The sequence below is a fragment of the Gorilla gorilla genome, chromosome 15 (assembly GCF_029281585.2).
Source record: "Gorilla gorilla gorilla isolate KB3781 chromosome 15, NHGRI_mGorGor1-v2.1_pri, whole genome shotgun sequence".
In the NCBI taxonomy this organism is placed as follows: domain Eukaryota; kingdom Metazoa; phylum Chordata; class Mammalia; order Primates; family Hominidae; genus Gorilla; species Gorilla gorilla.
Window position 1 is genome coordinate 11,445,762 of NC_073239.2, and position 25,236 is coordinate 11,470,997.

At 36.4% G+C, this 25,236-nt stretch overlaps 1 protein-coding gene across 1 annotated transcript in view; it reads right to left on the reverse strand.

Annotated features, from left to right (window-relative positions):
• Positions 1–19,818, reverse strand: part of LOC129526731 (MAM and LDL-receptor class A domain-containing protein 1-like) — a 46,915-nt gene extending 27,097 nt beyond the window's left edge. The window contains exons 1-6 of the mRNA XM_063698355.1: positions 19,717–19,818; positions 18,649–18,795; positions 14,899–15,065; positions 9,323–9,415; positions 6,495–6,702; positions 453–597 (exon numbers count right to left, since the gene is read on the reverse strand). Coding sequence (XP_063554425.1) covers positions 453–501 — 49 coding nt within the window. The 5' untranslated portion in view covers positions 502–597; positions 6,495–6,702; positions 9,323–9,415; ... (1 more) ...; positions 18,649–18,795; positions 19,717–19,818. The remainder of the gene's footprint in view (positions 1–452; positions 598–6,494; positions 6,703–9,322; positions 9,416–14,898; positions 15,066–18,648; positions 18,796–19,716) is intronic.
• Positions 19,819–25,236: the final 5,418 nt, after the last annotated feature.

Here is a 25,236-nt window from a genome sequence, read left to right on the forward strand (position 1 = left end):
TTATAAAGAAGCCCAAAGACTGATTAAATTGCATTCAAGTATTTGTAAATTTATTTCACAGATAGTGCTAAATCTCTGTTCTCAGTTCCCAGAAACAAGATTAGACTATTTTCCTGTTTTGAAAAAATTGGATTGCTCTAAAAAGAAGGCAAGCCTACTGTACTTGATTCTGGGCAACTTGAGAAAATGATCAGAAAACTTTTCCACCTCTTTATGCCTTTAACCCAACTTATAAAAATTGCAACAACAAACATGTTGGTGATTAAAACAATGCTCCTTTCAGGGAACTCAATTACCCGCCAATTATTAACTTGGTCAGGAGGTTTTAAAGCAAGACAAACCAGAGTTCCATGTATACAGTCTACAGAATAGAAATGAAAATACACAGTATCATCATTCCACAACATGCAAGAAAGAAAACTATTTTTTTTTTAAAGAGGAAAATGTCCTACCATGATTTGTTTGCTGTGTGATCAGCTGCAGGAAAGTGGTGCTCTCCATTATTCAATCGTTTCATCAGCTTCCAGTGTGAATCTTCTGTGAGAAACGGCTCCCAACCGCAGAAACCCGACTCAAAGTCACAGGCGAGATACTTTGCTGTTACATGTAGAAGAGAAAATAGGTGAGGAGAAACGAAGAGCATGCAGGCAAACACTGCTCTACACTAGCTAATCATCTTAGGAGGCCTGCAAAATTATTCTGCTTGGTAGTGAATATTCTCTAATGATCGGAATATCTTTCCTTTATCTAGTCACACACAATATCTCAGGTGCTGTGTGAGGCATGACCCTTCCACATGCTTCCATCTGTAAGTCTGATACATTTCATTCTGGTTGGCCATCTCCATTTTATTTAATGATGCAAGGTGGAACTCCAAAGCTTTTCAGGGAGTAACTAATTTGCTTGCCCAGTATAAACCTACTGAGATGGTAGTTTAAATGAAAAAAATCCACTGGGAAGGGGGAAGTTTAAATTAATTCTGGACTCACAAATAACTTGAGGTCAGCATCTCAGTATGCATTTTATTATTCTATCCTAACACTTTCTCAAAAAAAAAATACCTAGCCATTTTGGAATTGCAGGTAAATTAGATATTGGGAACTGAGCTGGTGTTATCTTTTGCCTTTTTTTTTTTTTTTTTTTTTTAAGGCAGAGTCTCGCTCTGAGGCCCAGGCTGGAGTGCAGTGGTGCAATCTTGGCTCACTGCAAGCTCCACCTCCCGGGTTCACGCCATTCTCCTGCCTCAGCCTCCCGAGTAGCTGGGACTACAGGCGCCCACCACAACGCCCGGCTAATTTTTTATATTTTTAGTAGAGATGGGGGTTCACTGTGTTAGCAAGGATGGTCTCGATCTCCTGACCTCGTGATCCACCCGCCTCAGCCTCCCAATATGCTGGGATTACAGGCGTGAGCCACCGCACCCGGCCCAACATTTTTTTTTACATGAAAGACATCTGGAGACAATATCACAGTAAAAATTAATGCATCATACAAGATCCTTGGTTTAAATTTCTTTCATTTGACTATTATACCAACGTCCCCTGTGAAGGTACACAATTCATATTAGCATTTAAAATTGTTTTTAAAGTCCTATAATTTAAAAAACCCCTTTTTCATGGAATTTCCTGAACTATTTTGATTTGAAGATATATCTATCATGCCAACTTTTTTGGAACACAGTGAAGTAGATTCTATATATATATATTTTTTTTTCCTATATGAGTTATTGAAATTTTATATATAAATACAAATGTGTATTTTATTGTGGTAAAATATACATGACATAAATGTAAGATTTTAACAATTTTTAATGTAAGCTTCTATGGTATTAGGTACATTCCCATTGTTGTACAACCATTACCACCATCCATATCCAGAACTTTTTCATTCCCAAACTGAATCTCCACCCCCATTAAGCAATAATTTCCATATCCCCTCCCCTCAAACCCTGGCAACCACCATTTTACTATCTGTCTCTATGAGTTTGCCTACTTTAGGTACTTCATATAACTGGGACCAAACAATACGTGTCCTTTTGTCTCTGGCTTATTTCAAGGTTCATCCATGTTGTAGCGTGTGTCTGAAAATTAGATCTATTTCATGTATAAACTGTTCAGGGATCCAATGTGTATCTTTGGACATGTTTGGCATGTTGTATTTTAATTATTTTGATAGAGATTTTTAAAACATATTGCATATATATGTATTAATTTTTTAAGCTTTATTGATGTATAAGTGACAAACAAAATTGTAACTAAGTTACGCAATGTAATGTTTTGATATACATACACATAGAGAAAGGATTACCACAGTAAAGCTAATTAGCATCATTTCATCATATAGTTACCTTTTGTGTGTGTGATCAGAACATTTCAGATCTACTCTCAGCAAATTTCAAGTATACAATACAGTGTTATTAACTATAGTCACCAGGCTGTACACTAGACTCCCAGAACTTATTTATCTTGTAAGTGAAAATTTGTATCTTTTGACCAACACCTCCCCATTTCGGCCAGGCCTCAGCCCTGGACAACTGCCATTCTACTCTCTGTTTCTACAAATTCAACTTTTTTAGGTTCCATGTATAAGTGAGATCGTGCTGTATTTGTCTTTCTCTGTCTGGGTTATTTCATTTTGCATAATCCCCTCCAGGCTCATCATTGTCACAAATAGCAAGTTTTTTCTTCATTATTGCTGAATAATATTTCATTGTGAACACATATACATTTTATACACACACACACACACACACACACATCCCACTTGTTTGATCCATTCTCAGAGACTTCAGTTGTTTTGGCTGGATATTTTGAATAATGCTGCAATGAACATGAGGGTGCGGATATATTTTAATCTTAACTGCCCTCATTTAATACAGGATTATGTTAATGAACATCAAAAATCTATTGTTTGGTTTTAGAGAAATTTTACTCAGAGTTCATCAGTTAAAGTAATATTTTAAGATCATGACAAAGCTTTCTCTTGCATATTTAACCACTACAGCATATGAGCAGACAAGAAAGAATTTCATTGTGCAGCTGGGAAAAATTCTGGATCATGAAAAGTAAAATATTTTGTGAATCCTCCAGAAGTTAATCAGCTCTCTGTGAAATAAGAAAGAAAGCTATGTATGGGAAATGAATGGGGAATATTTCATTTAATGAGAATATATTAGATTCTAACAGGATTATATTATAAATATTGTGTTAATATACATTACAAATATACATTATAAATATTTTATTAATATTGATGCTCTTAAGGACTAGCAAAGTAAAGAGAGTTTTTGCTTCTACCCTGAGATAACTCTGACTTGTTTGCCTTTAGTTTTTATCAATTTTTTTAGATGCCATCTGTTTCTTCCCCTAGCTGTCTTCCTTCCTGAAGCCTCTTTGGTACAGTGGTTCTCAAAGTTTCATATGCAGACAAATCATCTGGGACCTTGTTCCATGTAGCTTTTGGTTCTGTAAGGCTGGGCCAGGGCCTGAGGTTCTGCATTTCCACTAAGTTCCCAGGTAATGCTGATGCTCTGGTCCATGGAGTCTGCTGTTGCAGCAAAACCCACAGGCCATTTTTATTAACTGATTTTGAAAAGCCACCGGTCTGGAGGCTATGTTATGCCATATATTAAAATAATACCTAAAAGTAAGAGCAACTTAATAATGAGAGAAGACCTGAGAGAGTCTGCCTTTGGGGAAAAGCACATTGGCTGTGGAATACCAACTGACAATCCTCACGAGTTCATATTTACTCATTCTCCAGAATTTGGTAAGTATTCCTGGTGCTATTCAAACTGCCTGCACAAGCTATACCCTCCTAGAGATTCATTCTAAAGTGCAATAAAAAAATATATATTTTTTTCTTGTGCTTCATGAACATGGAAGAATCGTTTATGAAAAAAACTTGATATTACAAATACAAATTTGTAAAACACAAATGTTTCCGTATGTGTAAAATGTTTCAATATGGTTTTAAATTTCAAAGGAAAGCCTCTTTTATTTTGTAAGAATATACATATGCACGTGTCTATATGCAAAAATATATTAAATACTTTAGTGCAGCAAATAGTGTAAATTTATATCAATTCTAATAATCCAAATCTATATAATTTCACAGCATAAATAATTGTATATATATTTACATGAAACACTCATTTTGGTATCAAAATACATGAATACACATATATACTGTATGCAATATGGCTACATTTTTATGACATATTCCCTATATCAAGTCAATCTCAATCATGCAAACATGACAGGTTTTCTTTGGACAAATGAGGTTACACTATTTAAAAACTTAAAAGACTAATAAGTAACACTGTTTTTGTTCAGAAACACAATTACCCTTTCCTGTATTCACCCAAAGAAAATAGCAGAATATGGCATCAAAAGCTACTGAACTGGAAAAATGTCATATACATAATCAATGAAACTTCAATAAATGAGAAAATATGTCGAAAATCAAATGCTAAACAATTTTTTAAAGGTGAGCATAAAGTATGATTTACTACGGGGAAAATAATGGAGGTGAAAAAGCTAAGCTTCCAAATATACAAGTGCCCAGGTGCAGTGGCTCATGCCTGTAATCCCAGCACTTTGGAAGGCTGAGGCCGGTGGATCACCTGAGATCAGGAGTTCAAGACCAGCCTGGCCAACATGATGAAACCTGTCACTACTAAAAATACAAAAATTATCTGGGTGTGGTGGCACATGCTTGTTATCCCAGCTACTCTGGAGGCCGAGACAGGAGAATCACTTGAACCCGGGAAGTGGAGGTTGTAGTGAGCCGAGATCATGCCATTGCACTCCAGCCTGGGTGACAGAGCAAGACTCTGTCTCAAAAAAAAAATTATATACGTGGAAAGAAAGGAAATATATTTTCCTTCAGTTATTGACATTAAGAATTATAGAAACTGTTAGAAAGAAATATTTCCCCAACAGAAATGAAGCAAATTGTCTGTAAAAAATTTAAATAAAACATAGAAAGAAACTTCACATACATTGGAGTAAATAAATTGCTCTTACATCGCTTGTTTTGAACAAAAGAAGAGAGCAGCCGAAAAGCTCCGTTGAGCTCACACTGGTTAGCCGATTACTTGGTTTAAAGCTAGGAGTCTGAAGTATTAACGGGATTGCTGTTGATGAACATGGCAGAAGGGGATTTTAGCCTTACTTTCTCATCTCCTCTCTCCTGTGTCCCTCCGCATTGCTCTTAATAAAATCCAAGCTTCCCAAGAGAAACCTATTATACAGAGCTTTTCACTTAAAAGGTGGCATTTATCTTATTACAATATTTTCACCTCTGCTCAACAAAACATCTCACTAAAATAAGACACTGCAGTAAAATAAACGTCAAATTTTTAATATCTTTTAAAAACCACCTGTTTGTGATACAGAAATTGGATTCATATCCTTGGAATTCATGTTTTCTAAAGAGACACAGGGATCTCAGTTGCTAAGTTACCTCATATGAGAATCATCCTGTGGATTGTAAATTAAATTATATTTTTGTTGAACTATGACTATGCTTGAACAGCAATGGGATCTCTTGTCATCACTTCTATCAAAGACTCTTCAGAAAAGGCCTGAAAGAAAGGTGTTGGGGCACTTTGGCCCTCCCAAATGCCAGTCATGGCTGAAGTGAATTCTTTTTTTTTTTTTTTTTTTTCAGACGGAGTCTCACACTGTCGCCTGGGCTGGAGTGCAATGGCGTGATCTCAGCTCACGGCAACCTCCACCTCCCATGTTCAGGCAGTTCTCCTACCTCAGGCTCCCAAGTAGCTGTGATTACGGGTGCCCACCACCACGCCTGGCTAATTTTTTGTATTTTTAGTAGAGACGGGAGTTTCACTATGTTGGCCAGGCTGGTCTTGAACTCCTGACCTCGTGATCTGCCTGCCTCGGCCTCCCAGAGTGCTGCGATTACAGGTGTGAGCCATTGCACCCGGTTGGCTGAAGTGTTTTCTAGGCAAGTAAGAGGAGAGCGGCCCTTCCTCCAGGGCAGCCATGATGGCTGAAGTGATTTCTACAATCATGGTAGCTGCCCTGGAGGAAGGGCCACCCTCCTCCTACTCATCCCTCCCAGCTACAGCTTCCAAGATGATTGACTAGAGAGGAAAAAAGCATACACAATAAAAGTTAGCATCCCATACTATATGCCTCCAAGGCAAAGGTACAAAAAGTTTCCTTCTACCACCCATCTTCTCTTTAATCAAAGCACACACATTCGCACACCCAGCCAACAATAATCACAACTATTCATTTGTAGAATAAATTGAGAGATGTTGCAGACTTTGCAACAAGCACCAAAACATTAAGTTAAAATAGAGATCCCTGAAGGCACAGTACTAATAGTTTCAGAGCAATAATGCGTATTTATCACATTTCATACATATGACTTACCTTTGCCTTGATAGAAACAAAGACTGTTTTAAATCCAACTAACAGTCTTGAATTAGAGCAGGTAAACTAGTAAGCCATTCACTCACTTACAGCAAGTTGCTGGGTCTTCATCACTCTCATCGGAGCAGTCCTGCCGAGAGTCACAGACAGATTCTTTGGCGATGCACTGGCCACTAGTGCAAGGGAATTCGTCTGCAGAGCAAAGCTTTCTGGATTGGGTCTGTCCACAGGCATAGACCCAGAGGTGATCAAGGGCAATAAAACTTCTCTGGCTCTAAAGAGTCCCTTCAAAAATAATCTTTAGGAAGAAAAAGATTAATTTATGAGTTTGCAATCTCCTTAATAAGACAAAAAACTAAAGAAGGTTGATAAAGACAAAGTAGTTATTGAGAAAAAGTGTTTAAAGCAACCAAGGCAATATATAACAAAGTTCCTGTTTGATAAGCTCATCCCATGCTCATACGACTGATGTAACAAACCCGCACATTGTGCACATGTGCCCTAAAACTTAAAGTATTAAAAAAAAAAAAACTGATGGAAACATTTGCTCCACTAAAGGCTCAGAGAAACCTCCCAGGATCAGGCAAAACACAAGCATCCCACTTAACTATCAAAAATGTCCCTGACTGCAAACTTGTTACTTGGTCATCATCTTTACAGCTCTCTTTCTTTCATTTTCAAGGAAAATAAGAAGTATTGTCATTACTTATAGAACAAGAGCTGTAACTGCATCTGACTTATTTTTTAACTAGTGAAATTAGTATTTGAATACATGAAGAAAAATATCAGGCAAACGGAAACAGACACAATATAGGAATAAAAAATGTAAGGGAATAAACATAAAACTCTATTCAACTTATATAAAAGAGTAACTTCTTTAATGAGAAAAGAAGTGTCAATTAAAGTAAATAAATTTTGTTGTCACCAATTGAATTGCTAGCTTTTCTGGAGATAAGCAATATTAGCAAATGAAACAACCACACATTGCTGGTCAAGTGTAAGATAATGTCAAAGTATTAGCATTCCTTGAGTTTCTACCAAGAGCAATTATTACTTAACACCAAAAGTGCAGAAGTATAAATAGCTGACTGTATCACAGATAACTAATTATTTGCTGTCCAGAACATTAGCCATGAGCTACAGAGGACTATTTCAATTCAAATTAATGAAAATAAAATAAAATTTAGTTCCCTCAGTCATGGTAGCCAAATTTCAATTGTTCAATAGCCTCATGTGATGAGTGGCTACCATACTGGACATCAGATATAAAGCATTTCCATTAGGCAGAAAGTTCTATTAAACAGCACTAAATGTGGTTAAAATTCCAGCCAGATACTAAGAATTAAAATTGACTTCCTTCAGTTTCATCCAGCTTAAAGTTTCTGAATAGATTTTCTTTTCAAAACACGAGGGATAGGTCAGGTGCAGTGACTCACACCTGTAATCCCAGCACTTTGTGAGGCCAAGGAGGTGGATCACTTGAGGTCAGGAATTCGAGACCAGCCTGGCCAATATGATAAAACCCATCTCTACTAAAAATACAAAAAATTAGCTGGGCATGGTGGCACATGCCTGTAGTCCCAGCTGCTTGGGAGGCTAACGCAAGAGAATTGCTTGAGACCAGGAGGTGGAAGCTGCAGTGAGACAAAATCCCATCACTGCACTCCAGCCTGGGTGACAGAGCAAGACTCCATTTCAAACAAACAAAATACGAGGGATATAATTTGTTTGTTCATTAATAATTACTTAAGGTCAGATTTTCAGTTTGCAAATATGTCTAATAATTTGGTTTAGAAAATAATATTAAATTTAAATCATATCCAACAATAAGAAAACTTTGTATGCTGCTACATACTTTTCCCATAATGAATATCATACATGTAAAAATTATTAATGTATAGCTGTATATTTTCATAGCAGCAAGAGATCAGAAATGCAGAAATGATATCAATTTGAGGTTCAAAAATTGATGGTTTTAAACTTAGATCTCAAAGGCCTATAATTATTGAACAGCTAATTACATTACATATCCACTTGAGAACCTGGAATAACTCTCAAATTCATTTTCTTTACATTTTACTTTGTTTTATCTTTGAGTTAAAACAAAATTTAATCTTCAGTTTATAAAAAAAGAAACTTGTTTAGTACCTGAGAAGTTATAAAAACAGATATCAGCCTATGAAAATTAAATAGTGTCAAAATGTTAACTCAATAGGCTGTGATAGGACGTATAAATGGAATATCACTATAAAGAAATGAAATTGGCTTCATAACCCACATACATAATCAGTATCATCATTTTATACTCACACTCCAGCATAAATAAACTTACGCATTCCGTATATCATGTTGGTGCAAAAATAATTGAGGTTTTGGCCATTAAAAGCCATGGCAAAAGCCACAATGGCAAAAGCTGCAATTACATTTGCACCAACCTAATACAACACAAAATATCAATTTAATTTTTTAAGAGACAGCATTCCTATTGAGCCTATGTATGTTTCATATGTTTCTTGGTGTACATATAGCTTTCCATGTGTTATAAAGATATGAATTATTGCATTCAAAACATTTGCCTATACTCTACTAAGTTTCAATACCAGTTTACTATTTACCTACTTCATAATGCAATTTGTTTCCCTGGGGCAAAGCATGGTGCTGGGGAGCAAGAAAGGAAGGCTGTGGAGAATGAGGAAGCTGTGAACAAGAGTGGATACACTCTATTTCCCCCGCCATGGGAAATTTGGTCTCAGAAGGAAAAGGTACAATTTAAAAAGTAAGCAATCACTCTCCCCAAATATACAAGCACGCATCCCTAACTTAAATGCTAATTTAACTTTAGCAGTGCATGATCAATTTATTGCTGCAAAGCTAAAACTTAAACCATGATAAAAAAATAATTTTTTTTTCTTTCATACCTTAAGTGTCTTCAGATCTTCTGGTATTAACACATCTGCTTTCACCCATTGGCTGTGAGTTGATATGTTGTATGTCCAAAATATTTCTTCTTCCTTTGATTTGAAGAGAAAGACATCACTCATTACCCATATTCTAATCTTCACATTTACATACATGCTCTTTTAATTACATTGTAGTAGGTATTACCTTACCTGTATGATATAAAGTACTAGGAAATCTAAAGTCTTGGTAGTCAAATTGAAAAAGCTCAATATCATTAAAAAATAAGAAAATGAAGCATGTTTATGTAGTAAAGCTGCTTTTTGTAGATAAACAGTATTAGGATGGAACAAAAATTTGGATGAAATCTTTTAAAAAAACAGTACTGCGTTTCAAAAATAAAATTCTAAATAACAGTTAATAAGATCAGCAATTTAAATGTTGATCTCAATAACATTATTACATTTTGTAATATTGTCATGATACTGAAAAGAAAAAGATTACAGGCAAACAATATAAAGGTTAAAAATGTTGTCAGATGCATTTTCTGCACAATTTCAATTTATACTAAATATTTTTTCCTGTGGAAACATTTGGTCCAAGTTCCAAACAATACAGTTACATTCTGAAAATTATATTCTTAATCTGGTCATTCTATCAAAGGCCTATTTACATCTTTTAGAGAAATCTATGTTATGTACCTGTACAATGATCATTTTTCAGATTGCAAAATCTATGCAAAATTGTTACTACATGCTATGAGTGTAGTAACAAGCCTTTACTGCATTCAAAACGTATTGAATGTAAGAGGCTCAATAAAAGTCTATGGTGAAACTCCATCTCTACTAAAAATACAAAAATTAGCCAGGCGTGGTGGTGGGTGCCTGTAATCCCAGCTACTCAGGAGGCTGAGGCAGGAGAATAACTTGAACCTGGGAGGCGCAGGTTGCAGTGAGCCAAGATGCCACCACTACATTCCAGCCTGGGCGACAGAGCATGAATCCGTCTCAAAAAAACTAAATAAAATAAAAAAGTCTATAAGGTACTCAAAATTTTGTCTACGGCATGTATGGCATTGGTCTTTATGATTTATGTTGATGCTTTTATGCTCTGAAATCTTATTTTTATTTACATTTTATTAGACATTCAAATTCACATTTCTTCCCAAAAAAGGACCAAATTGTTCATAATGTTTACATATAGAATGCATGAATTTTTAGGTAACAATATGGTAAAAATGTGAAGATTGACATAATTATGTCTCAGGTTGAGCTCTGAGCCTGGCTCTGTCCCACTTTCTAGCATGAGATAGAAAACGGCCCTGAAAGGCAACATCTTGTTTTAATCCAAATGATAAGTGATATCAATATTTGTGTCCTCACTCAGCCTCACATATTTTATGCATGCCCAAGATTTTCTAAAAATGAATCTACTTTCAACTTAGTCCTGCACCCTCAGATGCCTACTCCAAATTTCCAAGACCTAAATATTTCAGAAGATAGTCTAAATCCGTTACAATTTACTTCATTACTTATTCATATGAACTGTGAAGATTTCCACAAGACAATGAAGCACATGGGGTGGACATATTTTCGGCTGATAACTTTCATGGCAGATCAGGATGAACTGGAGTTATAAAAAGTTGAGACAAGCAACTAATTTTTCTTCTGCTTATTTCTTACACAACTTCAGTTATTTAGCATCAAAACACTTACACCCTACACAGATGCTTTTAGTGACACCTCTTGGCAAATTGCATTCACCACTTTCCCCCGTTTTCATTTTATGAAAATAATTTAGAGCTATTGTGCTCTTTTTTCAAAGTGACTAATTGATTCCCCTCTGCTCCCCCTGAAGATGGGTGCACTTACATTTTTGAAAAGTGAGCAGTGTTCTTTCCAAACTTAAATAGTTTTTCATAAGCCAAGTTCATAGTACACAGTGAATGAGATCTATATTTTTCTATACATTTTCCAGTCTGATGGCACTAGCAATGTTTTGTAAAAAGAATTTATTCTTAGTGAAATCAGGTTTCATTTTATTTCTGTTCTTACTCTTCCACTTTCTAGTTACTTTTCACAGGTGTTAATGTAAAAAAGAAATCTCCAACTCAGCAAAGCTTTTCAAGTGATGTTCTACTTTTATCTTAAAATCAGTAAATAATTTTTTTAAAAATATATCTTTGCACCGCCGGTCCAGGATCAATAATGCCGATTTACCTTTCAAGAAAAATATTTAACATATTTATTAACACTCTATCTCTTAGAGATGCCAGTCTATGCTTTTCTCTTCCAGTGAAGAAATCAAGGGTACCAAAGTCAATGTTGTTGAGTTTCACTACTTTTGATCGCATCTAGGAATAAGACCATGTAATTTGGTAAAGAATTACAAGTAAATTTGGTCATAAAGAAAAATTACATGTAAATTTCTTGGTAAATAATTATATGAAAACCTTACACAGAACAAAAGTAGTCTGTTGCTATGAGTATTATTTTACAGATCATGGACGCAGATCTAACCCAAGAATGGTTAGATGGTACAAACTAGAATTGCTACACACTTGAGCTGATTCTAAAGAGTGAACTCTTTATTTAACAACTTGCCTTCACCTGAGTTTTTCACTTCTCAAGTTCTAATGTCCTCTGGAAATAAAGAAAACAACCTTCAACATTCTTGCTAGATATTTCTTGGCTTACCTCCTCACATTTATAGAGTAATAGATGTTCGCAACATACAACAGCATTCTGTTCATGGAAAGATGTAAATCATCATTTTCATCAAGAGCTACTTTTTTAAATGATAGGTTTGTTTGGAGTCATTTTAAGTGTGTGATAAAACATTGTCTTGGGACTTAAATGTACTTTGATGCAGATTTTGCATCAGTGAGTAACATATGTATAGAGGATAGCAAATAGTGTCAGAAAAGACAGGACACCTCACAGGATACTAACAAATCAAACATCAGTCAACAATCTCTAAGATGTACATTCATTTGGTTCTGGTTAATACACTAGATCATTTCCCTATGATTAACTTTTCTTATAATATGAGAGACAGAATCTTGATAACTGTATTACTGATTAATAGAGTTAATGATGTGTGGTATCTAACGTCATTTTTATATGATGTAACACTTGAAGCCAATTTGTTTTCACTCTTTTCTTGTATGGTTCTAAAGCCACCAGAAGAATGGCATGGCTCATTTTCAGTAATTCCAATCTATATACATTCATAATTACATACATACTAAATACACACATTCATAATTACATAATACATATACACATTCATAATTACATACACAGTACATACTCACATTCATAATTAAATACACAATTCCACTCTACATGCATTGAAACTTTTAAAATACATCACTCATTTTCAGAGCAGATTAAAATAATCCTCAGGATTAGACCATATTATAATACAAATTTCCACTTAAATTTAGGCTAAAAATTCATTCAATTTTAATGAAATAATTAATTATCTGTCATCTGAAAAGCATTACCATAGGCCCACATATATAATTTAACCATTTTAACTATAATTTAAACTCATCGAAATTATTCTAGAATTTCTCTACTATGCCTTTATTGAAGAAGGAGTAGGAAATTATAGAATGTTGTAGATTGCATGGAGGCTTGCTGGGATTGGTTCAAACAGCACAGGTGACAGCAACTGAAATATTGAGGCATGAATGGTGGAAGATACATGGATACAGTTAAATTTTTTCTCTCTTCCTTTTTGGTAAAATTGATCCCACGTATATGGACAGTTTGTAATGCAGCAGGAAGGATAGGGAGATGTTGTCCCCTTTTCTTCCTCCCCCCACACCTTGCGAAATGGAGTGAAATATATTAAATAGATTGCAGAGCAGTGACTACAAAGTACTATTGCAAAAAACACAAAAACATAACAAGTTCCAGAATGCCAGGAAAATTATATCTCATTCAATTAAAAAGAATTTATATACATATGTATATTACTTTATATATCTATATGTGTGTATATGGATGTGTGGGGAGATATATATATATATATAATCACATCCACATATCTATAGATATGTGATATATATATGACATCCATATTTATCTATCTATATATTTATATCTATATTGATGTGTAGAGATATATATCTATAGATATCTCACATACATATAGATGTAATTATGTGAATCATATAAATCTGGATACATAAAATAATAAATATATTATTTGTTATATATTATATTACATATTATTATACATTATATATTATTTATTATGAATATATTTATTCATCTCCAGTTTCTGGCAGATAGTTCCCAAAAACCTGTTAATTTCCTAATCAGTAGGGATGTTAATAGAATCTTATGGGACTCATCACCAGAAAGATCAAGCTATGATTAGAAGCTTGGAACTTTCAGCCCCACCTCTTTGGGGAAGAAGAGAGGGGCTGGAGATTGAGCTAATAAATGATCATACCTATGTGACAAATCCTCTATACAAATTCCTGAAGTACAGGTTTCAGAGAGCTTCTAGATTGCTGAACGCATTTTGGTTCCTAGAGGGTGCACACCCGGGAATGCATGGAAGAGAAGCACCACCCCTCTTCCCACATACTTTGCCCTATTCATCTCTTCCATACGGTTGTTCATCTACATTTTTAATAATAAATGGGTAACATGAGTAAAGTGTTTTCCTGAATTCTGTGAGCCATCCTAGCAAATTATCAAACCTAAGAAGCGGGTCATGGGAACTCCAATTTATAGCTGGTAGGTAAGAGGCACAATAGGAAGCTTGTGATTGACATCTGAAGTAGGGGTAGTCTTGTGGGCCTGAGACCTCAACCTGTGGAATCTGTACTATCTTCACGTAGCAGTGTCAGAATTGAGGCAAATCAAAGGACACTCAGTTGGTGTCCACTAGAGAACTGAATTGCTGTGTTGGAAAAAAAACATGCGTCTGGTGTCAGAAGTGAGATATTGGGAGTGCTGAGTGCATAACAGTAGAAAAAGCAGGGTGTTTTCCTATACTGTGGAATCAGCTGTCAGTTTGTTTTTATCTGTTATACTAATTGGAGTACTCACCCAGCTTTACACTTTAGAACTCATTGAGCATATTGGACAAGGAGAGAGAAGAAGAATGGACTCACTCTACCCAGTGTGCCATTGTTCAATATTTAATCAATAATTACCAGTCTTAAAAATTATGTCTACTGCTACCCAAACAAGTAAGTTTTAACCATTATATTTATAGTTCTAATGATACATAGATGTAATGTCCAAAACAGATCACATCAGAGCTTCAATACAGAGCTCACAATACAGAATCTAAGCTATCCCATTTTTATTAGATCTATAGTTTCTTTAATATACTTCCATGAATTTTGAAAACTTTATGAAATAATATTGGGCAAGTTATCACATTAACTTTTGTACATGAGAGTGTCCCCTATCCTAGTTTCTTAATCATTCTTTTTAAAAGTATACCAAATAAAGTCAAGTTAAAGAATAAAAGCCTATGCGCAACTGAGAAATCGAAACACAAGTTGCCAAGAGTTAGAAACTTCATTGATTCAATGAATTTGAAATAAATGCAACTTTCTTCTTACCTTATTATTATACAGTCTTACTCTCAGGACACTGCTTTCCATTGCATAATAGAATTAAAGATGACAGCTCTTGCCCAGGCAATGACACACAGAGCTATTTAGGTAAACCCTGCTGTCTAAATGGTTAAGAGTGAAAGCATGCTTAGCGCCTACCCATACATAATAACCTGAAAGATAAAAGAAAAAAGAAACAATTTAGGAAAACATTAGCTTCTTTCTGTCTGACTAAAACTATCACATTTCTGAAGTTTTCAAAACCAGACTTAAAACACAAATATTTTACTTAAAAGGATAGAGTGTTTTCAAATGATTACATCAACTACAAATAACAGGTTTTCATTTTTATACATCATTTCCAATATGTAGAGAAATCTCCTAATTTCTATAATCAAAATTTGATAACACCCTTTTGTAAAAATTCAAGATTCCTGTAAAAGAAACCTACATATACAAATTGCTATACCACCAAATTATTGTCATTTTCTTTTAAATATCACAATTCAATCCTTTTTTTAATCAAGAATTTCTCTTCATCCTTCCCAGAATTCTTGCCCCTCTGGATGATTTTTTGATTTACTTTTTGTTGAAAATCCTTTATAGTTTTAGGAAATACAACTTAAAATGTCTTCTTTCTTACCAAGCCACATAGAGGTATGAGATATCTACAGTCCTTTTAAACGTCACCTATGGATTTTGTTTTACATAAAGATATTGTATATAAATTTTTCCCCATCTGATATTTAAAACCAGTTGGAGCTGTTCTTGAACTTAATAACAATGACAACACAGATTTATAAAGAGATTTCTATAATTTTACAACTTCATTTTCAAAAATAAAGTCTGAAATGCTTCTTCATGCTACTGAAACTGCTGCACGTCTCTGACATTTATTTAAAAAGAAGTCTCTAAGGAAACCCAAATACAACAAGAAAGACAAAAACAAGAACATGAGACCAAATTTTAGCCTCACATATTTACAGCTACAGCAAATACTAAGCATAATATGATCCTTAACTGGATAAACGTAATGTAAAAGCTTACACTATTTACATTAATGTCTTTTGCACAGTAAATCATGTCTGACTTTCAACAAAAAATTACAAGGCACCTGCAAGGCAAAAAGCAGTTTGAAAACAGTAATTCTAAAAAGTAAAGTCTATTAATCTTTTTAAAAATAGTCTGTACACTATTCACAATAGCAAAGACATGGAATCAACCCAAATGCCCATCAATGATAGACTGGATAAAGGAAATGTGGTACATATACACCATGGAATACTATGCATCCATAAAAAGGAATGAGATCATGTCCTTTGCAGGAGCATGGATGGGGCTGGAAGCCATTATCCTGAGCAAACTAATGCTGGAACAGAAAGCCAAGCACCACATGTTCTCACTTATATGTGGGAGCTGAACAACTTGAACACAGACACAGGGAAGGGGAACAACACACACTGGGGCCTGTTGAGGGGTGAGGGGAGGGAGATCATTGGGATAAATAGCTAATGCACGCTGGTCTTAATAGCTAGGTAATGGGTTGACAGGTGCAGCCAACCACCACAGCACATGTTTACTTATGTAACAAACCTGCACATCCTGCACACGTAGTCTGGAACTTAAATAAAATAAATAACCATAATAATAATATTACTGCTACCCCCAAAAAATAAAAAAATAAAAAATAATAATCTGCACAGTAAAATATATAAATATAATGCTAAAGACAGCAAAAACGAATTACATTTATAAATTGTACAAAAAAGAAATTAAATTTCATGCAATTCTAATACATTCTATTAAAAACATATTAAGATACACTAGGAAATAAATAAGAAAATATTAGCAAGTATACACTTAAAACAAAAATAAATTAAGACTTTAAATTAAATGCCCAATAGGCAGAATATAACCTAGACTGGCCATAGCTTCAAAGAGAAAATTCATGTACCAGAAGCCCTGAAATGTAACTCAAAATAGAGTAAATTATATAGAAAATAAAAAGGAGGAGTCAGGTTATGGAGTGTGAACATTAGTTGTGTTTAATAGAAACTCAAGATGAAAAGATTAGAGGGAGTAAGAGAGAATTACTTGGATAGAATAACATAATTTCTGCAAGTGATGATATATATGCATTCTGAGCATTAAAAATTAAACATATACTCATTCCTGCACTCATCATACTGAAATTTTCAAATAACAAAGATAAAGAAACATTTTTAAAATCTGCATTAAACTAAAAACCATTACATGCACTCAGAATTCTCCGTCACTACAGCACATATCAGGAGCTAAAGAGGGAAAATCACCCTGTACTTAGAAATTAAAAAAAAAATTCTAAAATTGTATGACCAGATAAATTATTATTTCGAAGTGAGAACAATTTTAAAACATTTTAAGTTTACAGGTACTATGGGAGCTCATCACCACAGATCTTTTCTAAATAAAAGAAAAATTGATTAAAGAGTCAACCTTTGCAAGGGGATAAGGGAACCAAGAAGGAAAGCATAAAATCTAAAAAACAATGGTGAGTAAGAAAAATAATGAAATATATAAACTTACTAATTACAAGTATCATAACAAGATATTGACTTTAAAACTCTTTAAAATGTTCAACTGTAACTCAGGACCAAAAAATAATTAAATGATAGTTTGGTCTTTCTCGTATTCAAGAAGGCAGAAATACTAGAGCACTTTAGGTTTTGTTAAAGAAATTTCATATAAAGAATATACCCTAAAAATTAAGAATAGTCATAACAATAAGATATACAAATTAAAGCTTCCAGATCAGTGAAAAAAATAAAAATAAAAATGTAACAATACTCACCCCTCCAAGAAAAGGAAGAAAGAAAAAAAAGCAAAAAGAATAAAAGTAAACAGAAAATACAAATTAATATGTTAGAAAGAGGAAGAAACTCATTGACAACAGAGCAGTGTTGAAAGAAAGAGAGAAAGAAAGAAGGAAGGAAGGAAGCATGGATGGAAGGAAGGAAGGAAGGAAAGAAAGAAAGAAAGAAAGAAAGAAAGAAAGAAAGAAAGAAAGAAAGAGAAAGAAAAAGAAAGAAAGAGAAAGAGAAAGAAAGAAAGAAAGAAAGAAAGAAAGAAAGAAAGAAAGAAAGAAAGAAAGAAAGAAAGAAAGAAAGAAAGAAGAAAGAAAGAGAGAAAGAAAGAGAGAAAGAAAGAGCTGGCTGACTTGGCTGGGCATGATGGCTCACACCTGTAATCTCAGCACTTCAGGAGGCTAAGGTGGGTGGATCACTTGAGGTCAGGAATTTGATACCAGCCTGGCCAACATGGTGAATTCCTGTCTCTACTAAAAATTCAAAAATTAGCCAGGCATGGTAGCACGTGCCTGTAGTCCCAGCTACTTGGGAGGCTGAGACAGGAGAATCACTTGAACCCAGGAGGCTGGGGTTGCAGTGAGCCGAGATCTCACCACTGCATTCCAGCGTGGGTGACAGAGTGAGACTCTGTCTCAAAAAAAAAAAAAAGCCTTTTAATACTTTTTGTTCACACGATAATAAATCCTGAAGGAAATAATAAAACTTAAAAAATATTGTTAACCTAGTATAATTCTTGTTTTACACTGTTGGAAACATAATTGTTATTTTCACCTTCAGCTCCTATGGCAGAATGTATTTTCAATAAAATATACTCAGTATATTCACCAAGGCCTCCTATGTAATGTCTTATAACTAGTCACCATAAAGCAGAATTCTGAAAGTAATACATAAAAGATATTTTTTTTTCTACCTTCATCATCACCTCCTTGATCCTGCTGAGGTGTGGATTCGAATGCAGGGATCTCTCTCGCTTTTGTGTGCATCCAGGAAATTTGGCCAGCAGATGCTTCTGACGTCCACTCACACATGTCAAATTCAAACCCACAGGCCTGACACACTAAATGGGAGAAAAAGATCTTGGTGGACTATTAGTCTGCTAGAGTGGCTGCTTAACCAAGTTATGTGTTGTAATCAACCAAAAGGCTTATATACACACATACACATCAGCACACACTAATTTATATCTGGAAGTTGGGATTCAATAAGCCTTAGAGTGTACCAGCAACTCCATTTTGCAAAAATTTCTCAGTTGATCCACATGTACAATATCCTCTCAAATGTGACCCATTGCCATAAAAAAAGGAGATTCCTAGTTTTTGTTGTATGTGTCACCACTTCAGTCACAATATGTTTTAATTTTTTTAAGAGACAGGGTCTTGTTCTGCCACCCAGGCCAAATGCAGTGTTGCAATCATAGCCCACTGTAGCCTCAAACTCCTGGGCTCAAGCAATCTTCCAGCCTCAGCCTCCCAAGTAGCTAGGACCACAGGTGCATGCCACCATGCTCAGGTAATTCTTTTTTTTTTGGTAGAGATGACATCTTGCTATATTGCCCAGGCTAATTTTGAGCTCTTGGCCTCAAGCAATCCTCTCATCCCGGCCTCCCAAAGTGCTGGGATTACAGGCATGAGCCACCATACCCAGTCAACAATTTTTAAAATGGCTTTATATTTTACCTTACCTACTTTATGGGATTAGATTAGTTAGTTTAAATTATTTACTATTCATAATCACACTGAAATTTTATAGAAGAAACATTGCATATCATTCCACAATGGCTTTAGTTTGTTTCACAAAATGACATCGCCTTAAATTGATGTATTTAGTATAAACCACCACAGCCTCCCAATAACACTCCAGCTAAAACTAGGACATTAATGTCAACAAAAGTTGGCATGTGCACTTTCCTGTGAGTGGTATCTGAGTCTCACATATTGCATATATACCAGAAAAGTGAATATCTCAATTTAACACTTACATCTCAACTCTTCATCTGTAGCATCAAATCTGCAGAGATCTGTATCTGGATGACATAGCTCCCGCTCAGCATTCAATGCTTCTTGACACAGTAAAATTCCATCTGTTAAATTTAAAGATTGGCAAGAAGTGAAATGCAGGTGCAACTGGAAAGACTCAAGTATTTTGCTTTAATGTTAATATTCATTCTACAAAGCACTCTGTAACCAATTTCTCTTTATGGTATCATCACCCTTTAGGTAACCCTATCTCTCTCTCTCTCTCTCTCTCTCTCTCTCTCTCTCTCTCTCTCTCACACACACACACACACACACACACACCACTCAAATAGAGACAGAGAAAAACAGAACAAAACAACTATGCCAATGTTTCATAATTTTAATCATATCTCCATAATGACAGGCAAGCCCCAAAGCCAATCCTTCATAGGAGTAAAAAAATTGCCCTAATGTTGGAACTCAGAGTCTACTATTTGAAGGACAGTTGTACATGTGTCCAATACAAGATATGGTGCCCCTTAAACGTGGAAGGTGGATCTTCCCTGGAACTGCTTTCTCTGGAGCCTTCCCAAATTGTGCCTGTTGGCCGGCCATGGTGGCTCACACCTGTAATCCCAGGCATGGGCTGGCCTTTGGGAGGCCAAGGAGGGTGGATCACCTGAGGTCAGGAGTTCAAGATGAGCCTGGCCAACATGGTGAAACCCCGTCTCTATTAAAAATACAAAAATTATCTGGGCGTGGTGGCATGCATCCATAATCCCAGCTACTAGGGAGGCTGAGGCAGGAGAATTGCTTGAACCCAGGAGGTGGAGGTTGCAGTGAGCAAAGGTCACGCCACTTCACTCCACCCTGGGTGACAGAGCGAGACTCCATCTCAAAAAAAAAAAAAAATTGTGCCTGTGTTTTTGTTTTCTTTTCCCCAAGCCCCCCAATATAAGACTTGAAGGTAGACTAGGAGTCCTTTCTGCCCATACCACTTGCAGACAATTCTCCCTCTGACCTTCCTAAATACCCAAGCTTTGACTCTCATGTCAAATGGCACCCCTCACTGTTCCAGCTTGTTACAATCACCTACAGACACTGTAGGTGAGCCCTGAGGATGCCCTGCCCCTCAACCCCTGAAGATTCTAGCTCTGAGCTCACTGTCATTCTCTGTCATGTAAATATTCACTTTTATTTGATTCTCAGTTTCTTGATCTCTTCTTATTGATGACTTTGAAGGAGAACTTTGATGAAAAACAACCTTTGCCACCACTCTTCAAAAGAAGTATTACCATTACTAATGATGATAACGTTTCCTTGTCTTCATTTCAAGTGGTCCACTCACCAACCATCATCCCTATCTGTCCAGCTCACTTCTTTTCATATCTCTACTCTAACAATATTTCAGCTGCGCCAGCTTCTACAAGCCCAGGATCCTAAATTATTTTCAGTTATTTCCCTCACCTATCTTGTCTTCATTTCCTTTATTAGAGATGTCAGACAAGCAATCACTCCCTGGCCATGCTCATACTTCTCCATACTCTCATGGCAAAAACTCTAGAAAATAAATCCCTTCACTTACTCTAGCCTGTATCTGTGCAGCTGAATGAGTGAAGAAATCATGCAGATTTCACTTTGTCCACAATCATGCGACTGAAATGACTTCGTATTCATGACTACTCACTCCATTGGCATCAGGGTGACCCTCATTCTTTCCTTTTCCGCATTCCTAGACAACTATTCAAAGCTTTCTATTCCTTCTTTTAACTTCCAGCTCTTCCTTCCCTATTGTCATTCTCAGCTCACCACCTTGCTTCACATTTCATTGGGAAAATGAGAGAAATCAGAAAAAAACTTTACAAGTCGCATCATCAATCTCACTGGCCAGCTGTCCACACGCTTTGCCCCCTGTAGGAGCGGGTCAACTCTCCATGCCCTTCTCTGGATGACGTCTTCCATTTAGACAGAAATTTCATCTCTGCTTGGCTATTTAAGGAATCATGCTGCCAATTTCCTCTCCTCTCATTTACAACGATGTGTTCTCTTTCTCTACAAGATCATTTCCTTCAGGACCTAAATGGCCAAAACTTCATCCATCTTAGAAAAACATTCTCCTGATCCGACAACCTTCTCCAACTAACTTCTCAAAGTTCTGCCTATTCTCACACTGACTCAAACACCAGTTCTTTCCCCTCCTATTCTCTCTTGAATCTATGTCAATAACAGTTTTTTTAATTGAGATAAACTTCACAAAACATATCATTAACCATTTCCATTTTATCTATTTTAAAGTGTACAAGTAGGCTGGGCACAGTGGCTCACAACTGTAATCCCAGCACTTGGGAGGCCGAGGCAGGTGGATCACTTGAGTTCAGGAGTTCGAGACCAGCCTGGCCAACATGGTGAAACCCCATCTCTACTAAAAATACAAAAATTAGCAAGGCATGGTGGCACACGCGTGTAATCCCAGCTAGGAAATCTGAGGCAGGAGAATTGCTTGAACCCAGGAGGCGGAGGTTGCAGTGAGCCGAGATCGCACCACTGCACTTTAGCCTGGGCAACAGAGTGAGAGCCCAACTCAAAAAAAAAAAAAAAAAAAGGCCGGGCACAGTGGCTCATGCCTGTAATCCCAGCATTTTGGGAGGCTGAGACAGATGGATCACCTGAGGTCAGGAGTTCAAGAGCAGCCTGGCCAACATGGCGAAACTCCGTCTCTACTAAAAATACAAAAATTAGCCAGGTGTGGTGTTGCATGCCTGTAGTCCCAGCTACTCAGGAGGCTGAGACAGGAGAATCAGTTGAACCCGGGAGGCAGGGTTGCAGTGAACTGAGATCGTGCCACTGCACTCCAGCTTGGGCAACAAGAGCGAAACTCTGCTTCAACAACTACAACAAAAAAGTGTACAAGTCAGTGGCTTTTATTAAATTTGAAATGTTGTGCAATCATCAAACTACCTAATTCCAAGACATTTTCATCACTTGTACCCATCAGTCACTTCACCATTCTCTCTTCTCCCTCCTACCCTGGCAGCCACTACATCTGCTTTCTATCTCTATGGATTTGCCGACTCTGCTATTTCACATAAATGGAATCATGCAGGCTGTAGCCTTTGTGCTTGGTTCCTTTCACTCAGCAAAATGTTTTTGAGGTTCATCCATGTTGTAGCATGGATCAGTATTTTATTCCTTATTTGTTTGTTTGTTTTTTCATCACCTTTACCACTCCCCTGAAACTGCATATATCAAGATTGACCTCTATATTGCTAAATCTCATATTTAATTCTTTTCATCAACATATTTGACATATCAGTAATATTGGACAGAGCTGATCCCTCCCTTTTTCTTGAAATATTTTCTTCACCAGGCTTTTGCATAAAACTCTTTTCTGGTTTTCTGATTGTTTTACCACCTATTTTTTTTCTCAGTCTCTCTTGTGGTTTTCCCTCATCTGCTCAACATGAGACTGCCTGGAAGCTCAGTCCCTCCATCTCTTCTCCTCTCTACACACCCACAACCTTGTTAATATCACCTAGTAACATGCTATTAAACCCTTTCCTAAATGCTGGGGACTCATAAAATTATACCTCAGGCCCAAAATTTTTGTGGACTCCAACTCTACACTCCAGCAGTATCCTGATACTGACTTAAGCCTCTTCCCTCGGGTCACAGAAATAGGTCTAAATCTTGAAACCACCTTTGCAAAAGTATGACTGAGACAGTGAAAGAGATCTAATTTAATCGACTCCATCTTGCTTCTAACTTCCAAGCTGTCCTTGCTCATTCCTGGGTGGAGACTGGACTAACTTTGGGAGGAACTTAGTTTATAGTTTAAACAAGGATGGTAACAGCCCTTTCCCAAAGCAGACCTCTTTCTTGTCTGGGGACTAGATTGCCTTTGTAGGACTAACATTAGCCACAAGAATAGAAATTATAGTTTAGGAGTCATGCAGCTGGAGGCTACAAGATTCTGACCCTCCCTAAACTGCTTCTAAGATCAGTGCTTGACATATTTCACAGAACCTGCACTTGATGGATCAACTGGCACCATCCAGGTCAATAAATTGGCTCATCTGATCTTGTGGCCTCAACCCAGGAACCGACTGAGCACAAGAAGACAGCTCCGACTTCCTATGATTTCATCTCTGACCAGTCAGCACTCCTGGCTCACTGGCTTCCCCCCACCCACCAAGTTATCCTTAAAAACTCTGATCCCTGAATGCTCAGCGAGACTGATTTGCGTGATAATATAACTCCAGTCTCCCACATAGCTGGCTCTGCATGAATTACTCTTTCTCTATTGCAATTCCCATCTTGATGAATTGGCTCTGCCCAGGCAGCTGGCAAGTTGAACCCCTTGGGCGGTTACTATCTCAATAAACTTCTGATTTTTCTCAATGTAAACTTTCTCTTCCCACAGCCTTCTTATCCCAGTTAATGAAACTCCATCCTTCTAGTTAAGGCGAGAAATTTGGGGTCTTCCAAGACTCATCTCTTGCTCTCTCTCTCACCAAACATGCAATCCATCAGCAAATTTCTGCATTATCAATAAAACACATCCAGAATCCAACTACATCTTACGACCTCCACTACTACTACCAACTCTGGCTCAGGAAACATCATCTCTTTCCTGATCATCTTAGTAACTTCTTAATTTGTCTTTCTGTCCTTGTCCCTGCTCCACTATAATCTTGAGGGTCAGATCATGTCTCCTCTGCTTAAAGCCCTTCCATGGGTTTTCATCCTACATGAAGTAAACATCAATGCCTTACTATGACCTTCCTCATATAAACCAAAGCCTCTTTCCTCAAGGCCTCTGCATTTATAGCTGGATATATAAATAAAAAAATTAAATCCTAAGCCCCCAACCATCTGAATGGACTCCTCCTCTCATCTACAGACATTCCGAAGTTAACCTGTAAAACTAGTTCAGGCCATGATGGGAAAGTGAAGCCAGACATGCCTCATTATACCCTCCTCCCTTTTGCAATTACTGGTAGAACAAACTAAGTATGATAAGAAACATCTACAGTCTATTTTCTCTGAAGCTTGCTATCTGGAGGCTTCATCTACATGGTAAAACCTTGGTCTCTACGAGCTCTTATTGTAACCTAGACATTACTTTCTATTGATTCCAGGTCTTCAGATAATAACTCAACCAATAGTCAACCAGAAAATCTATGAATCTACCTATGACCTGGAAGCCCCCTCTTCCAGTTGTTCTGCCTTTCTAAACTCAACCAATGTACATCTTGCATTCATTGATTGATATTTTATGTCTCCCCACATTGTGTAAAACCAACTTGTAGCCCAACTACCTTGGGCACCTGTTCTCAGGATCTCCTGAGGACTGTGTCATGAGCCATTGATCACTCATGTTTGGCTCAGAATAAATCTCATTTAATATTTTACAGAGCTTGACTCTTTTTGTCAACATATGTAATATTCACATGGCTTATTTCCTCTATTGTTTGGCTATTTTTCTCAGATTATATGTTTTAATGTGACCATACTGACTATTTAAACATCACCATCTCATCCTC